The sequence below is a fragment of the Gobius niger genome (genome assembly GCF_951799975.1).
Source record: "Gobius niger genome assembly, chromosome: 8".
Classification (NCBI taxonomy): domain Eukaryota; kingdom Metazoa; phylum Chordata; class Actinopteri; order Gobiiformes; family Gobiidae; genus Gobius; species Gobius niger.
In genome coordinates this window covers 15156601-15175207 of record NC_136859.1, presented here as the reverse complement: position 1 = coordinate 15175207, position 18607 = coordinate 15156601, and the positions used below count along the sequence as shown (strand labels likewise).

Sequence of the window (18607 nt, the reverse complement as noted above, 5' to 3'; positions counted from 1 at the left end):
CAGATACACAAACATTGCCTGTATATTGTATGCCTTTTACGTGGATCTAATTGTGATCATTGATACAATCGACAGTCCTCTTCACTAAAAAGCGCTAAAACGGAAATATACTCTCAACCTGCTTGTTTTGACGCTTCACTGGGCAATAATGCTCCCTCATAGACCAACAACAACGAGTCCTGAAGAAAACACGCTGAGCTGCAGCCAATCAGCGGGCTGGGCTCTGCTCAGCATCTCGGAGGGACTGGAGCGGACAGACAGTTGAGCGCAACCAGCGCGAGCGCACTGAGGATACGCGACGTGATATTATGTTTTTGTGAAATAATCGACGAAGAGGAACTGTCTCTTAAGGTGATTACGACACTTTTAATCGGTATTGTTTATTGCAATTGCTTATTGGGCATTGTCAGGGTGTGACAATACTGTGAGCCCGCACATCAGCTGTGATGCTCGCCATATGTTGTCTGTGTGCGTAATAATCAAACATGTCTTATGGTCGTCCACTTGCATGTGATTACCTCTTAAGGCACATTTCGCAGAGAGTCTATTTTTGCATAAGTGCTTCACAAAAACAAAGTGGTCACGTGGGTGTATTGTGAGTCCAGCGTTTGGCAGTTTATGTAACACGTTTTGTGCAAGAATCCTGACACGAAGAGACATAGGTAGTGGAGCCGCAGCTGCTGCCGCCATATTCAGTAATATAAACATTCTAGCCTGCATTGGCTGTACTGTGAAATGCTGGAAATATGATCTAAAATAAATGAACCTTTTTGAATGACAGCATTGGTTTCTTACTGTCGGTCCTCAAATGAATCAAGAGTAGATTGTAAGCAAACTGTCTTGTTGCCTTTAACAGAATCTTGATTTAGTATTTTGCCATTGTGATAATCAAAATCAAAGAAGTTCAGCCAAAACAACCATCAATGGCAAATCCAATGAGCCCAACAGTGACATGTTTCCCTCCATTTTGGCATTGCATTAAATAGTGCTGGCCAGGAAAATCCCCACCGCAGGCCCATAGTGGAAATAGCCAGAAAATAGATATTTGAGCCTTACACCTACTCAAGAAGGGAATCTGTGAATGGCTTGGTAGTAGAGCTGACATAGGTTGAATTAGGTATGCATGAGCAGAAGACACACTCACTGAGCGTGTCCCAGATTTTATTTTTTTCCCCCTCTGTGTTTCATCCAAGAGCCTCCGGAATCTGTCGCCAACAATTAAACTCATAAGAGGAATGGATTTTATTTGCAATGGTGACTCACATGCAGGTCAAGTTTAGCAAACAAAGTGAGTACTGGTGAAGTGACGTTTCAGGGGGAATCAGAACTTTTTGCATGAAAAAAAAAGAAGAATGAAGAACGAAGTTGAAATGATTTTAACCATTCTGGGGATTTGGTCTTAGATTATAAAAGAATATCAGGCTGACTTCTTGAGATTAATAAAATAATAAGCCAGTTGTGAGTGGCTATTTGGAATGAATGGATTTAAGAGTTGGCTGCCTTTAACCAGCCATAAATCACATCATTAGTGAATTAATCCTACATGTGGAAAGACATTGTAATATCTCACTATATTTGGGCTGCAGCAGCAATGAGACATGACAAACCTTTGGACGACATTTAGATGGTATTACTGGTCTTATACTGGCCGGGCTTTATAAATGAAGTTGACTTTCTTCTGCTACAAATGCAGCTAATGTGCATTACACACATTTTCCAGTTGGAGGTCTAGTGAGGACAGCCTATTTGCTCTGTGTCTAACTTCCATACATTGGGCACCGGCTTTGTTACCGTACTCATTCAGTGAAGATGCTCTCATGCCAACACAACTGCGGTGGCTTCAGGAATGTAGTTTTCCACCACAGAGAACATGCCGAGGAGGTGGATTCATGGGAGGTGAGGGCAGACTGTGGTGACCTCACACAGGAGCTATGGGATGCTGATGTCATTCTGTTTCCTTCTTTTTACGGGGCAAGTGTGAGGGAGGGGTAGGTGGTTGGTATAAGGATGAACCAAAACTACTACTGTATGTGAGCATTCCCATGTACACCAGAATTTAGTATTGTTTATTTGGTATATTACATTTAAAGTCAATTCTTTATTTTGAACACAAGGGGGTCATTTACAATATAGGGTCCATAAAACAACAACACAAATACACACAAGAATATACCTATTTCTACTATACATGGTTTGTTTATATATTATTTTATTTCATTAATATATTGACTTGTTAGTGAACACATATGGGCTTGACGAGTTCACATCTGGATCTTGGACAAAAGACTTGAGTTTGGATTTTTTGTATTGTTTATCCTCTTAACCCCCACCTGAACCGAGCACATTTTGTCTTCAATTTGGCTTTACCCAAACTAAAAGCTTCCTGAGCGTCAAAATAACAATGAGAATGAAAAAACGGTGAAAAGCAGCAAAAGAGGAACAAAAACGTACCAGAAAACAACAAACAACAATGGCACGACAGAAAAAAGCGAGAAAAAACGTGACAAAAATGTGATGGAAAAACGGATGTAAACGCAACAAAAAAAAGATGAAAAAGCAACAAAAACACAACAAAAATCCCCCAATAAAAACGCTTTAAAAATGTGATAAAAAAAAAAAAGCACAAAAGATACATTTTGCATGTCTTAGCTTTCAAATGAGATGTTACTCTGGTCTGTAGGCTGTAAGCTCCAATCGAGAAGCTTTTAGATTAGGGTAAAGCTGGAGAAAATGCTCTCGGTAAGAGGTAACTTGATATTTAATGACCGCTGAACTATTTTGCTTTTGGACTAATATGATTTTACCACAATATCAATGAGTTTTACACGCTGACCTGTAAACTTCGTCAATGTTTGCCGCCTATAGGGTGGCATTCACTGTTCATGATGGTGGCTCCGGGATTACCGTGGTTACGGCGATACATCCATTAATAAAATGACAAGGTTGCATTCCTGAGCAGCTGCTTGGAGCGGGCAGCGGACTAGTTATAAAACAGATGGGCTCCCTGCGGTGTGTTTCTCACCTCGCCTTCTTCATGTCACACCCACAACAATAACAAACATCACCAGTTTGTGCCTTTAAAAACCAACCAACACCATCTGCCTGCCCGACTCACTGCTGCAATCATGTTTTTGGCACTACAGTACAGTACGGTCGTCTGCTGCCTTGCTCTCCTCCCTTGAGAATGACTAGAATGTTCTGGCCAGCGTGCGGCATTGTTGCTATGAATAGACACAGTTCAAAATGGGTCAATTTATAGTTAAACCACTCATCTGTGCTGTGTATGGCCAGAAGGCAAGTGTATGTAAGCATGCTGTCATCCAGTCAAAGATTTGTCTCTCCGGAGAGCTGCCCTTACACCACATGGTTACGGTGTAGCCGCAAACTGGGGCAAAAACTGGATAAATACTAAAATGCTGAACATTATGCAAATGTGAGCTTTTAATTAGGGTTAAAACCATCAAATGTCTGGAAATATCACTCGCTATCTGAGTGTTACATAACCTAGTAAATTATTCAGTCAGAAATGTACAGTATGAGATTATTATACTGCACATGTGGAGCTTACGCTATTACTATTGGTGCAGTGTTAATGACCTTGTATGTATAATATGCCGTTTGTACAAATGAATTGGCCACTTGAGTACACTGGCCATAATTGAAGGAGGCTGAAGAGGCTTCTTTGTATCCACTGTCAATGGAGTACAAGGGAAAACCCACAGCTCGTAGTGCAACATCGATTAAAACGAAGTGAGATGGGTCAATATAATTATGGACACTCTGAAGCAAGGCGACAACATACAGAATATTTGAACACAGCATCAAAACTAGATAATTATGCTGGGGTATATTGAAGACCACTGATCATACAAAATTAACAACACAAGTAATAGATAACATAATCCCATACAAATTAAGGGTCTTTAAGGGAAAATGCACAAAAGAGCAATGTAATATCTTCATACATGTAACTGAAAGGATATTTCGTCTTCAGTGCAAGTGGAATATGTTTTTTCATACTGTGCATTCTTTTAAGGCTCTTATTTATAAACTACACTCCAGCACCAACATATATTTACTTATATTAACTATTATCACCAAATCACTTGAGATGCATTCCTCAAGAGTGTCTAATTTTCTATCACATGTGGACTTATCCTGCCCTTGTGACTAAGGCTTGAATGACTACAATAACTCACAATCCCATTTGTCTTGGCCTGAATGTGCGATGACATATGACTTCAAACTCGGCCTTCAATTGTGTTAGTTCGCGATGTCACTGCGTCTGTGTGTGCGGGAAAAGAAGAAGTGCCCACTGGCCAGACAGCGAAGCCACTTGACAATGGGCCCCCAGTGTCTCTTACACTGAATACCATGATTGACAGACATTTGTGAGCCTGCTAAGAATATACATTGTTATATATATTGTTATAATAATGGGTGGGTACAGTGTTATCGGTAGAACCTTGGTACCCATTGACGTGTGTGTGCGGATTTAGTGAATGTAAGGGAGGGGGAGCGCAGTTCGACCACTTTGCATGCTGCCTTTGGGGGTGTGATGTGAAGTCACTTTATGGGGGCTGTAGAAGCTTGAGACTCTGCAGGCAGGAGCAGATCGTATAGTGAACAAGACGCAGGATCATCCATTGGGTCAGTCTCTTGTTCATATCTATTTGACACAACTAATGCTTTTAAATTGGGATTGACATTGCCATGGTAACAAAGGATGCTTAGCTCAGTATGGGAACAGCTGGAAGGTGAGAAAATGCTATTATATGCACTGTTCTGTTTTGCTTGGAAACTATGTTAATTACTAAACAGATTGCTTTGCTGCGTGGATTGTTAAGATACACAAGGCACACATCAAAGAACACTGAGTGGAAAAAAGCTTCTAGCATGAGGAACTTAATCTAATCTTGGCTTTTACTTTCTAGAGTCACTGAAATAAAGTGTCTTGCGTGTGCACTGAAAGTTATTGGTTTGGCTTAGGTTTTATGTACCCCTTACTTTTGATATACAGCATATAAGTTTATTTTTTATCGATAAGGCTGTTGTGGCTTTTGATTGCTGTTAAGAGTATTTATTCATTTCGTGGACAATGCATATTATAATGTTTTTCATCTGTATTTGGTGGTTTAAGTATTGCGAAACAGAGTACAGTTGACAGCTTAAGAATCTTTGTCTACCGTACTGTCACTTTGCTTTTTGTAACATCAGATTTAGAATATGTTTTTATTTTCATGTGTCATTAAATCTCTGTTATGGTGCATGATTGTAGCGTTTCCTTGTTTTAACCCCTCCCCTCTAAGTTCACGTTATGTATGAACACATCCTCTCACCGTCTTCACCTTCTGGTCTCATATTTTCCACAGCACAAAGAGAAAGCAAAAGTCATCCACTGCACTGAGCACTGCACACAGGGACACGGGTTTCTGCACAGGCATGGCAGACCACAAGTAAGTCTGGCATTATCACTTTCACTACCCTAGTTGCACTCCTAATTTCTGCTTTTGAGAATTTCTAATGTGTATTGAATGACACTGCTCGATAAAAAAAAAAAAAATACTGGCTTCTTGTCAGGCTGCACACTTTAACATGCTGTGTCTTGTCATCACAACACACAGTCTTCTCTCTGTAGACCTGCACCACAACGTTACAGTTGACGAGTTTTGTCTCTGGTTGCAGGATGTGGTTATGCTTGTAGTTAGAAATTAAATATATGTACAATAAGTTCACTTTCCTGGTTAAATAAAACACCTTCCAAAAAGAAACTTAGCCCGAGATGTGACCTCACTGTAACTCTATTAATGATCAATAGAGTTCAAACTGTTGAATTGGCTTTTATCTTGCTAAGATAGCTGTTGCTGTTGGCACTGGAGGAATTAATTATATTTTGGCCTTAATACTCATAGGTTTGGTTTGAAAGGACAGTTCAGGGTGAAAGTTGCAGACTAGCCCATGGCCACAATCCGGCGTGGTGTGTTCATTAGCATGCACTGTCCCAACCAAAAATAAACCAATTAAAAAAAAGGATAGTGGATAGCTAAGGATAGTGTTCTGCCTTGTGTGCAGCAGATGAACCATAAGAGGCTTGTGTCTCCCAAAGTGGGATCCGGGACCCACAAAACAAGTAAATTGAATAATACTGAGTTTGAAAAGGAATTTCTATGTATTTGTTTAAATGCACTGCTTCAACCCAGTATTTCGTTAATTTGCATTAAAGGTGCATTATGCAACTTTTTATGTGAAAAAATAAAGTTGATAGTTGTGCATATTTGACCTTGTAATGACCTGTATGACTGGTCAGCATGGCGCCTTTACTTTTGATCACGGTGGTCTCTACAATGCTCCAGGATCAATTGTTTTGTAGGTTTTCTGGTGAGAGGGTCTGTCAGCAGGGAAAACCTTCCAAACAACTGATCCTAGAGCGTCATAGAGACCACTGTGATGGAAAGTATAAGCACCATGAACTAGAAGGTCAAATACGCAGAAAGATAAACTTTTTTCCCCACATAAAAACGTACGTAATGCACCTTTAAAATTTGTTATTCTACATACAATTTCAAGCAGTAAAAGGAGGCCGCAATGCTCTGGACTTTGGGAATGACTTCACTATTGGCCACATAGGGAAGTCAAGTTATTGTAAAAGAGCTCCAACAGGTCTTTTCTGATGAATACACAATAAATAAACATGTTTTCTATTAAGGCCCATTAAGGAAGACAAAACAGCTTCCAGATCTGTCATTCTTTCAACATAACACAGCCTTTCTCCAACTTTGTGCACAACAGAGACAACATAGATGACTTCAAGGTCCAAACAGCCAAGCACCCGAACATCAGCTCTGTCCCGATGAGGCCGCACAGTGACCAGTCGCGGGACCGCACCTCCAAAAGGCTCTCCACCGACTCCAACGGCACGAGCGATGGAGGCATGGGCTCGTCCACACCCGTTGAGATCACGGCTTTGGAGGAATCGTTTCGACGCTTTGCCATCCACGGAGACACACGGGCCACGGGCAAAGAGATGCACGGCAAAAACTGGTCCAAACTGTGCAAGGACTGCAACGTGATCGACGGCAAAAACATCACCCTGACTGACGTGGATATCGTCTTCACCAAGGTCAAGTAAGTCACGATGTAGTGAACTTGAATGTCTGAGGAGTCTGAGTTCTCTTTGGTGCTTGACCATTATAACTTGTTACCCAGTTTGTATGTTATGTACAGACAGACTTGCCACTGCATGGTTTATCATCGCATTCACTGTTTAGATGGCTGGTCAAACAGATGCATGCCCAAGCACATTTGCACTGGAGTGAAGACTGGAGGATTATAATGATGAATGATTACGTTTTTCAACTGTAAAGCCGTTCACTGGCACGAGATACAGCAGAAAAAAATAGGACACTAGATCTGGGAAAACGTCATCTTTACAATAGTTTCCCAAATTCAGCAAAGTACATTTGAGCTAATAATCCACACAACAAGTACTTCAACTGTATTCAAAAAGCAAGAGAGAAAATACATTCCAGATAGTATAAGACTGATGCTCTTCGGATGACATTAAGGAAAATAATTCAGAATTAGTTATCCCTCTTTCTTTTAATGTATATTGCCTTGAACAAGCTTTTTGTATGTGCTTGAATAGGTCTGCCCCAAACTCCTTTGTGTCCAAGGGCACACCAATTCATCCTTTACAACATTTTAAGCGCAGTACACTGTTAAGTACTAACCATGACTACAGTGTAGCCCAAATAAAGGTTTGGTTTATTATACATTTGTAAGATATAATTGCATCTTGCTTAATCAACATGGAAGGGACATCATCAAGAGGCTGTAGTATTTTGATGCCTGTGTTGCCTCCTCCCAGTTTGAATAAACATTATTCTGCTACAAAGCACCAGAATAGGATATGACCGCTGCAGGCCATTCATCTTTAGATCTCACTGCATGAGCGGAAAGGCCACGCACGTGTACTATTTAGTGACATTTTTCTCCTGTTGTTAGCTATGTGGCTTCATACTAATGTATAATTAACTGTATCTGTAATCACTGTTTTGCACGACTACTTTGGAGCTAGTTTTGAATTTGACTAAAGTTACCGTTTCCTGTTGGGCAGGTTTTGGAAGATGAGACAAGAATATCTGAGTGGAAAATACAGTTTTACTGCAATGAATTATCATAAAATTATGCATGGAAATATGTTCTATGTTGCACAGTAGGAATAAGTACTGTACACGCTATGCAGATTGGGGGATGTGCTGTATTTTACGCACCTTTTCACTCGGGGCATGACTAGGCCAGGAAGCGGTTGCCATGCCAGAGAGCAGATCTTTCCTTTTAATCAGTGTCAAAGCCCTTTGCTTACGCATGAGAAATTAAACTACTTAATGAGCATAGGCTGATGACAGTATGGCTGACTGGGTGCTTATTTATTGTGGGAGTGAAGGTCTGGTGTGGTGTGGTGTCTGCTGCTGAAGGCAGTCACCACTGTAATCTGGAATAGACAATTATAAGAAAGAATATGTTTTGTTTTGTGTTTTCAATCTTCCCATAAGTCCAGAGGCAGTTTGAGGAGTATGTAATATAGATTACTATATTTATATATTCACTATGATGATTTTGTTATAGACCGATTGTAACCCAGGACTTTGTACAATACTTTGATTGCTTTTCTTAATGTACAAAAATATTAGATTTACTATTTTTGTATGTGTCCTTGGGCGCCTCATGTCAAATGCCTTGCCTCCAGTGTTTGTGCACACTAGTGTATGAATGAGAGTTAGTTTGTGAGTGTGTATGCGGGATTATGGAGTGAGCCGATGGTCATCGTGGTGTGTTTACATGCATGTGTCTCATGTGTGTTTAATAACATGCATTGTCTCAACTCAAATAAACAAATAATAATGAAATTAATAGCTGTGTTATATTGTTAAGTTGCCTCTAAATAAAAACATTATATAAAAATGTTTTACAGAGCTTTGATATATTTTTAACTTTATTTGTTTTTTCCCTCTATTATTGTTAACTCTTTGTCTATGCTAACAAAGTATACTATAACACAGAGGATTAAGAGTGCTCCCAAATGTAGGTTGCACAAAAAAGCAAGTCACTAATTAGTTAAATCAGCAGTGTACCCAAACCTCTGTTTACTGTAAACGGTTTCTATGGCAGCCGGTTGCTGGGGGAGACTTTATGGGCTGTAGTTGTTTAGGGAAGTATCTCCACAGCAATGCCTGTTTGTGTTTGTGTTACCATGAGCTTTTGTCACTAAAATAAACTTGACTCTTGACTTACAAATAATATTTGCAAAAATATATTGGCCTATATATAGAAGATAAAATACAAATCTCATCCCAGTTTTGCTAAGAGTAGAAAAGATTACATCAGTCTTACAAAATAATGCAGTTACAAAACTTCTTGGTGGCCGACTGTATATCAAGATAATTTGACATAACTTTGCCCCTAAATCAGTGTTGCTACACCCACTCACTAACCTCATTTGAGTTTAAAGTTAAGACACCAAACATTGCAGCTGGGATACTCACCACAAGAGTGGGATGCTGCACTTACAGCACATACTGTCGTGCTCCAAATGTCTTCACTGTTCCCTCATTGTTTATATCCGTGGACGGCCTTCTCTCTACACTGAAGGCTCATGCACTGGGCAATGTACACCGCTGTCTGCAGCCATTTCAAACTGCGCAGACCATGACCTAGATGTGAGGCCGACTGCGCCTGGAGGAACAGCTGAGCACATACTGTATTTTAGGCTTTTACTACACCATGATATCACACTGGTTGCTATTTTCTGTTTGCGTTTCAGGAAGAAAGCAGTCCGCACCATCACCTACGACGAGTTTAAGGTTGCACTTGGAGAACTGGCGAGGAAAAAGTACAAGGAGAAAAGTGGGGAGGAGGCTGAAGCAGAGGTCTTTAAGCTAATCGAGGGGAAAGGGCCTGTCATTGCAGGAGTTACGGTAAGAAGTTGAATTTACTAATTAGGACTGTACGGCAGAGATGGGTACAGTAGGCAAGTAAGAGCTATGGCTGTGATGATAACTACTATATCGACACTCTATGTATCGTTTAAACCAGGTATGGGCAAACATTTTGGTGCAAGGGCAACATTGGGCTTTTGAACTCGCCACGAGGGCCGGACCAGATGTGAATAGAAATGTTGCAAATAATTAAGTTGTTCTCAGATAAACCGCAATGGAGTAAATCATGCAATCATTTAGAAAATAGTGGCAGTTATGTTTTATCTTTCTTTATGTTAGAGAAACATTTGTGGTTTTCAACCTTTTAAGACAAATCGGTGCAAATCAGGCTTGGTCATGTTTTTGTGGGCCAGATTGAAAGGCTAGGTGGGCCGCATTTGGCCAATCTCTGGTCTAAACATTTATTATTATAATTTTTTACCATAAGTAGGTTGTATTTCATTGTAATTCATTTTTAAGGTTTAGCTTCTGTGGCATGAAAAGGTCTTCACTAATATCGTTTATCGCAATATGTCGAACTTCAAATTTTGTTATCGTGACAGGCCTAGTAAGAGCATAGTCTTTCTGAAATGTCAATATAAAGCATTTGTCACAATTATATTTACTAACCGTGGGAGGAGTGACCAACATTTTACTCAAGTTAGACTATACTAAAACACAAAACTCTTCAATGTACTCAAAAGTACTATTTTGTGGAATACCTTTATGAAACATAAATGCACCGACTGGACCCAGACAAGGCCTAACTTAATGAATACCCATTTGAACTGGACTTGCTTTTGACTAGTTTGTAGATCAACCACTGTTGCGCACTACAAGTGATTTTTGTTTTGATGCTACACCAAGATTTACTAGAGTTAGTATTGATCCAAAACGTTAAAGTGTTGTGGATAAAAGTGCATTGAAACACTTCTTATATGCCCTTTGCCAGACTGTAGTGGAATCAGCTCTCAAACAGGTGAATAATTGAAAAAAATAAATAAGTAAAAGTAATAAACCACAATGCTTGCATGATTTTGGAAAAGGGAAATGTATTGCAGTTTCTAGAGGAGGAGTCATTCATCTTTTCAATCTGGGGTGCTAACCACTCTGCCGCTGTGTATCCGTTAAACAGAATTACTGTAACATTTGTTTGCTCTTGCAGCGTGCCGTTGCTTCGCCTACCGTGAGCCGCCTGACCGACCCCACCAAGTTCACCGGGTCACACAAGGAGCGCTTCGACGGCACGGGCCGCGGGAAGGGCAAGGCCGGACGCGTGGACCTTGTGGACACATCGGGATACGTCTCCGGATACAAACATAAAGGGTCATATGAGAAGAAAGTCACCAAAAACAATGTAGGCAAACCCATGTGAGGATAAGAAGAGGGGAAAAGCAACATCTGACCAACTAGAATAATTTGCCATTAAAAGAATACTCAAAACAAGCACAAAAGAGTAGGTACATTGATCTACAGTATTTTCCCATTCGTCTGTGTGTATGCAAGAGATTTTGAGTTCTTCATGTGGAAGTGTGAGAACTGGAACACTGTTTACAAAGTCATCACCAGCTGGTACATTCCTAAGAGAGTTACTGCCAAAACACTAAAACTGCTATGCTTTTAATAAAGGGTCATACATTAATTATTCAGCAAATTAATGAAGAACGAGCCAAGAAAAACAAACTATAACACATTTTATGACGTTGCACTTTTTAATGAAAAATATCAATTCCCTTATTTAGTTAGAGGCATATACAGTAATAAGTATTCAGGGTTTCGATATTTGGTGCCAACTTTTGATAATATCTATCAATATTTATTAAGTTCCAAAAACTAGACTGTCTTATACCTTTTGGTGTGTTTGTGTGTCGTTCCCATTAATTATATACTTTGAAATGTTCCTGTTAAAACTTGCCTTCAGCTAAAAAGCCACACTTGATCAGGAGTAGTGGTTCCCAAAGTGTGGTCCAGGGCCTCCGGGGGGCCCCCAGATGTTGTCTACACATCAAGCACATAAAATGAAAACTTAGATTAAAATGTTGAGATATGCTATACTACAGGTGAAACTCGAGAATATCGTTCAAAAGTTCATTTATTTATATAATTCAACTTAAAATGCGAAACATATATATGATATAGACTCATAACATGCAAAGCGACATATGTCAAGCCTAAGTTTATCATTTTGATGATTATGGCTTACAGTCCATTTTCATAATATTCTCGTTTTATGACATTTTTAATTTGGGGTTTTTACAAGCTGAGCCATTATGATCAAAATGATAACAAATAAAGGCAACACATATCTCACTTTGCATGCAATGAGTCTATCATATATTAGTTTCACAGTTAAAATTGAATAACAGAAATGAATGCACTTTTTAACAATATTCTAATTTTCCGAGTTTCACCTGTCTTTAAATTGGCATTGAACATACAGTTATTGCCATTTTAACTTTCATGTATGTTATGGATGAAAACATTATTCTTCTGAACGTAGTAAATTCTTAAAGCTGGGGCCTCCAGGAGATGTTTGGACCTATGACGAGGCCTGTCACAATACCACAATTTGGAGGAAAATGTATGATTTAAGGTCAAGGAAACAACTGAAAACATGAACTCCACAGAAATCCCTTGTTCTAAATGTAACTTTTAATGATACAGCCGCTCTTACACAAGTCACAACATGAAACAAATTGTTACTCCAAAAAAAGGAGCGGGGGGGAGAAAAATAAATATGGAGACGACATAACATCGAGCCCCATTTATTCAACCAGTCAATATAGCGATTACTGTGACAGGCCAAGATCGGGACACTCTTTGGGAAAGGCTGACTGAAAACTTCATTATCTTTTGTTAATATGTATATTTTAAGGACAGAAGCAAAGAAAACATTTCATTCCACTATGCCTGCTGACGCTGTTCCCATTTTGTCTGACCTTTTATACTGGCCTCAAACCATCTGCCACTCGCGATCATAATGAATTGGTGAGCACAGCTGAAGAAGGAAGCTGTCTTGTGGATGAGCTCAAATGTACAAGATTGTATTTTTTCCATTTTAAATATCTCTCCTCCTATAGTGGTAATATTTGTGGTAAAGTTGTGTATATTCGGAAAGTTGGAGCCACAAGACTTAATTTATGACACTGGCGATCTTTGTAATTTTTTTATTTTATATCTGTTGTTCCTGTGTTGCTGTACTTTGTGCATGTTGTGTATATTGCATTTGATTCAGAAGCATATAGAAGACAGTAGAAGTTTGCCATATCATATTCGGACAACTGTGCCTGTTGTCACTACTGGACAATGGAGAAAAAAAAAAGAATGATAAATCGTGATTTAATATGAAAAAATGTATTGCTTGAAATCAATGTGTATCAATAACATGTACAAAGCTCTAATGCATCATTTGTTTCCATAGTAATAACATGGCACAAGGCACAAAGAGAAAACATGTTTACACAAAAGGGAAAACGCGATGAGACTTTTGTATATGGATATTTTTGCAGCCTAATAACGACAGTATTTGTCAAACTACCTGTAGCCTAAGCTAATGAAGAATCGTGCATCAATAACTAGCAGCTTTTCAGTGTTTTCTTTTGTCTGCTGCAGTAGTGCTTTTCGTGCTCAATGCCAAATACTGTGCACCTTTAACGTGAAGAAGTATTGTCTATTTTTTCATATGCATTTAACATACTATTTTGCCCTGGTGCATGCAGTGCATTTTGTTCCTTATATCTCTTAATGTATATTCATGATTTGTAATGCATTTAAAACAATAAATAGCCCCCATCCACTGCCACTTTGGTCTATAGGGGTCATTAAAGGAACCGATATTTCACATATTTCATGACCGAAAGGGTCTAGTTAAATATCCCTATCAGCAGCCAGTGACCTGTAACATTCACAAGGGAAAAAAAGAGCCACTTTTACATTTTAGCAGCAGTTCAGCCAATCCGGGTTAGCACTGAGAGGGTAGTGCTTCAGCCCTAAGGCGCACTTACAAACAGAGTCATAGTGCAGCTGGATCTCAGAGGATTCATTTCAGTGCTCAGTATACACCAGATGGAGACAAGGCTGACCTAAAAGCAGCTACGACGTTCACAGACCCTCACTGAGTCAGAAAAAGATTATTGTTTTTACAGCAGCCTTCTCAGTAGTTATGTACAAACACATCATAATCCTGCACAATCTATTGCTATAATAAGCCCTTACTACATTGAACACAAGACATGAAAACGCAACATTAAATAGACTATGGTGAGGGAAAACCTGGCACATTGGATTTGTTCTTCCAGTCTATCTTCAGTTCAGCGTCTGCAGCATAATCAAAAATACTATCAAATAACATTCAATAGTTAGTTCCAGCAAAAACAATAAGAACCACAATGTAGATCAACTTACCGATGGCTTCCTCATTTGTTATTCTACAATTTCCTGATGTTCAGATTTGTAAACCCTCTCCTTGAGTATTTCAATTTCTCTCCTAAGGTCCTCCACTTCTATCTGAGCTTCTGAAATGCACAAAATCATAACAAAAGGTCTCCAGGAAAGTCAACATATTCCGGTGTGTGAAACGTACCTTGAATCTGAGTACGAGGTGAACTTCTTATCATAGACTTCAGATACTGTTTTTCCACCTTGATGAGTTGCTTCTGAAGAGACACATTCTCCTCCAGGACAATCCGTAGCTGCTCATTTAGTTTACCCTGTTTCGAAAAGCAGACCTCGTAAACAGGTCATGACAATTCTCAAGGAAAAAGGTTGGATTCATGTGACATCAGAACAGTCATGACAGCCTACAGTTTGAAATTGAGTTGAGTTGATGATCAATAATAATCCTCAGCACCCCTCAAATCACCCTTAAGAGTTATTTGGCCCCTGCCCACATCATCGCTTTTGAGGTAAAAGCTCCAGTCTATGTAGCTTTGGCACTTACAACAGTTGCGTGTGCCTCCTCCAACTGAGAGGACAGTTTTTGGACTTCCGTTTCGTGCCGTTCCTCTTTCGCTGCAGCTTTTGAGTTTAGCGCGTCGACTTGTTGTCTCAAAGTCTTGATTTCGTTCTCCCGACTGGAAATGCTGCTTTCCATCAGAGAGAGGATCTGCACCGCCTGAGCTAGAACAAAATTTTGAAACATTTATTATTTGTAATTTTGTAATGCACTGCTGAGATACTGCAACAGAGGCTACATTCCCCAATCCTGCACTTGAGCTTACACAGGAAGTTGTTGTTTTGATGCAGGGATTTCTCTCCCCTCCAGTGTTTATCTACAAGGTTCAGGAGCATCTCAAGTGGTTTCCTGTAACTCCCCTGGGAGGTTTAAGGATAGATTAGCGATGCAAAATTAAATATTTTAACAGAAAAACATACCTTCTTCTTTTTTCCTTCTTGCTGTGAGGTACTTCCATCCTCCTTGTGAATGCAAGAGTAAGTCAGCCTGGGAGGATGCAATACTGGGTTGGCTGGGTTAGAAAGATTTGTTCCAAGAAGACATGGACTAGGAGGCCGGATATCCCCAAAAGATGAACTAAGAATTTGATCTGGCAATAACAAAAAATCTTCCAATGTTTGTAACCTAAAAAGGAACCACATTAATTGATGCTCTACTGAGAAGAGAAAAGCTCTTACCTGGATTAGGAGTGAAGTGACCCTTGGCTACGCGCCTTGTTTGTTTAGAATCCTTTATTTTTAGTTTCTCAAAGAGAGGCTTGCTTTTCTCAATATAAGGACCAAATGACACCTTTGGTTTCTCTGTTACTTTAAGAGCTTGGGCGTTTTCATCATTTTGCTTGGATTTCTCCTGTGGGATACTCGACTTTCCTTTATCTGTAGACAACAAAAAGCTGAATATCAAATGCTAAGGTACAACAAATACAAGGCAAGTCAAAGAACACATAAACTGGATTATGTCGCCCTCTGCTGGTCATCAGGCATCACCAGTTTGTATTAAAAGGAACAGGCCATCTATTTACATACTGTGATAATGTACCTGAGCTTAGACGAGTTGATACATACCTGTCTGGTCTTTGTGTGTGCTCTCAGTCACGACCAAAGATGTTGTTAGCATTTGGCCTCTCCCAATGTGTTCCTATAGCTCCAAATTGGGGTGAAGTTGGACGCTACCATGCTCTTCCACGGGCACACACAAAGACCAGACAGGTACGTATCAACTTGTCTAAGCTCAGGTAAGAACATATCTGCGCATGGAAAAACAGATTCCTTTAAACTACAAAGGAACTCACCACCATGTATTGCAGATGGATGCCTAAGGATAGACTTGGCAACGTCCTAAACATAGAGACAGTATTAAAATTTGTATTCAAATTAAAGAATACATCTGAAATGGTGATGCTTTACCAGTTTGGGTGTGGAACTTCTCTGCTCAGTATAATCTCTCTGCATTTTTCTTTTGGGGTCTAAAAAAGGAGTAGGGCACCATTAAACATGAAGCATCTGCATCTTTTATTTAAATGAGAACCTCTAATGCATTTCGTCACTGACCTTGTTGTACACAAGGTTCAGTTTCAGGACTTGTTGCATACACATTTAGCACCATGTCATCAGAGTCTTTCTGGAGTGAGAGGCTCCGGCAGATGCGGTCAACCAAAGCCAACCTCTGGCTGCTAATTCTGTTCATAACAAAGAACCAGCAAAGTTAATGACAAACATCTGCCAAAGAAGATACATTTATTTCTTCATATTTTGTCTTGTATCTGTAAACTAAGGTTGGAGACGTTGGCACCTTTTATCAGCAGATTCATTCACACAATCATCTTTCTTTTGAGGTGGATCATCTGACAGGAATTTCATTATAGCAACTTTGCGATCAGTGTCTCTCACCGGACAGCCATCTAAAAAAGAACAACATCATGATTACTAGTGGTCTGAAACATTTTAAAGCTGAACACTATACTGACCTAGTTTTCGAAGTTTAGGAATTGCATGCACAATATATGGGCGGTAATGTGGATTCGTTTTTGTCAGCGGGTTTAGTCGCACATCCAACTCTCTTAATGCAGGTAGTTCATGAAGCACTTTTAGTTCTTCCAAAGAAGGTATTGCATTATAATACAAGATCAACCTCTCCAAGGTCTTCAAGCACTGCACTCCCTGTAATAGATGAAAAATAGAAAGAATCAGCAAGTTTTAGCATAAGTGTTAGTTTTATTGTGACTGTCTGTAATATAATCTCTCATCAATATTGCAAAATTAAACTCTTATTATCATAGTGTTTACCTCTATGGACACAAGACCATTGCATGAGAGATCCAGAGATTTTAACCGTATAAAGTTCTTGAGGCCAGTTCCTAAATGCTGAATCTTCTGCTCGTATGTGCCCGGCAGGCTCAGTGATCTGACATCAGCTGTGAACACAAATCATTCTTTTATTTTGATGATCAGGTAGGCTGGTCTAACCAGGCTAATGTAGCTTAGCTGCTTAGCGACAGACGCTTTATTCACACTCAGTGCAGCAGCGTTTTACACCACCCAATAACACAAGCAGAAGTTTGTGCAATTCATCAAATGTCAGGTCAGGATTATTTTACCTAGAGACGGATGTGTCAATTGTAGTTTATCCCGTATCCACTGCTCTGACAGAGTTATCAACTCCGCCGCCATAGTTTTCGAACTACAACTGCTGCCTTCTCGTGCTGCTGTAAAATCAACCACTTCTGTTGGAGATTTGCTTTCTAGACTTATGTGACTCTGTAAAGCAGGGATTTCGGCAAAACATTTGTTGTAGCTTGTAACTGTATTCTTTTTGTATTTTTTATTACACCAGTTTTACTGATTACTGAGTTATTTGCATTAATTAAAAGCATCGTCGGGAGCATGCGCACTGAAGTCACATCCGGATTTGTCGTCACATGTCAAAACAAGAAACAACCTCGCGCTCTTCAATGCACCACATTCGTTACACATGCTGCTTTTTATCTGTTTTTTTTTAAGTTGCATTTATAGTATTGCGTCTTTCTGCACAGTGCTAAACACACACAGTCAGTTCAATGGCTTCTTTTGATACTCTGTGTTCTAACATATTACTGACAGTGACAGCATTGTATTCATCTTACAGTTTGTTTAAGGTAAGAACAACAATCAAATATGTTGTTTTTAGTTAATGTATTTTGTACTTTTTTATATTGCCTATGTGTAATTCTGATTAACCTGTTAAGACAATCAGTATAGTGTTAAAGACAATGTATAGTGTTACAGTATGATCTTTTTCTCTCAGAATCACAGGGCCCCTTCCCTTGGCTTCTTCATGCTTGGACTTTCAGCAGGACTTTCAACTATGGCATCCCTCACCACCCACTTCAGTTCTCTACCAAAGGAGGACATGTCATGGTCAGCTGAGGTGTTGGCTCTGACTCTGTTATCCTTTGAATTTCTGTGGCTAAGCGAGGACCACAACACCGCCTTTATTCTCCTTTGTGGATCATGCTCTCTGGTTGCTCTATGCGACTGGCTATCTGCAGATGCCTTTTCGGTCATGACTCATTGCCTGTGCCTGTCTTCCCTGTCCTGCTGCCTCACCGTTTGCCTGTTCACTGGAAATCTGTTAGGAGCAATTGGCGGCGTGGCTCTCACTCTCCGTTTGGCCATGTTGTCTACAGCTGCAGCGAATG

General features: G+C 39.7%; 2 protein-coding genes across 5 annotated transcripts; one reads left to right on the top strand and one right to left on the bottom strand.

Annotated features, from left to right (window-relative positions):
• Positions 1-194: 194 nt before the first annotated feature.
• On the top strand, positions 195-11361 carry tppp (tubulin polymerization promoting protein). 3 transcript variants are annotated; one of them, XM_079562138.1, is made up of 5 exons: positions 195-351; positions 5373-5456; positions 6790-7125; positions 9824-9977; positions 11143-11361. In XM_079562138.1, exons 2-5 carry the CDS (start codon positions 5443-5445, stop codon positions 11350-11352), a joined length of 714 nt encoding a protein of 237 aa, XP_079418264.1. In that variant the 5' UTR covers positions 195-351; positions 5373-5442; the 3' UTR covers positions 11353-11361. The 3 variants fall into 3 exon arrangements, with proteins under 3 accessions (XP_079418264.1, XP_079418265.1, XP_079418263.1); XM_079562139.1 differs by lacking the exon at positions 195-351 and adding an exon at positions 4474-4650; XM_079562137.1 differs by lacking the exon at positions 195-351 and adding an exon at positions 4605-4757.
• Positions 11362-13241: 1880 nt separating this feature from the next.
• On the bottom strand, positions 13242-17685 carry cep72 (centrosomal protein 72). Of its 2 annotated transcripts, none has more exons than XM_079561448.1 (14): positions 17528-17685; positions 17217-17344; positions 16898-17090; positions 16723-16831; positions 16482-16609; positions 16338-16396; positions 16223-16268; positions 15609-15806; positions 15351-15520; positions 15197-15290; positions 14917-15095; positions 14560-14686; positions 14382-14491; positions 13242-14314 (listed from the first exon to the last, which is right to left on the bottom strand). In XM_079561448.1, the coding sequence occupies exons 1-13, from the start codon at positions 17598-17600 to the stop codon at positions 14400-14402; spliced, it is 1596 nt and encodes a 531-aa protein (XP_079417574.1). In that variant the 5' UTR covers positions 17601-17685; the 3' UTR covers positions 13242-14314; positions 14382-14399. The 2 variants fall into 2 exon arrangements, with proteins under 2 accessions (XP_079417574.1, XP_079417575.1); XM_079561449.1 differs by having other exon boundaries at positions 13242-14294; positions 17528-17669.
• Between the last annotated feature and the right edge of the window lie 922 nt (positions 17686-18607).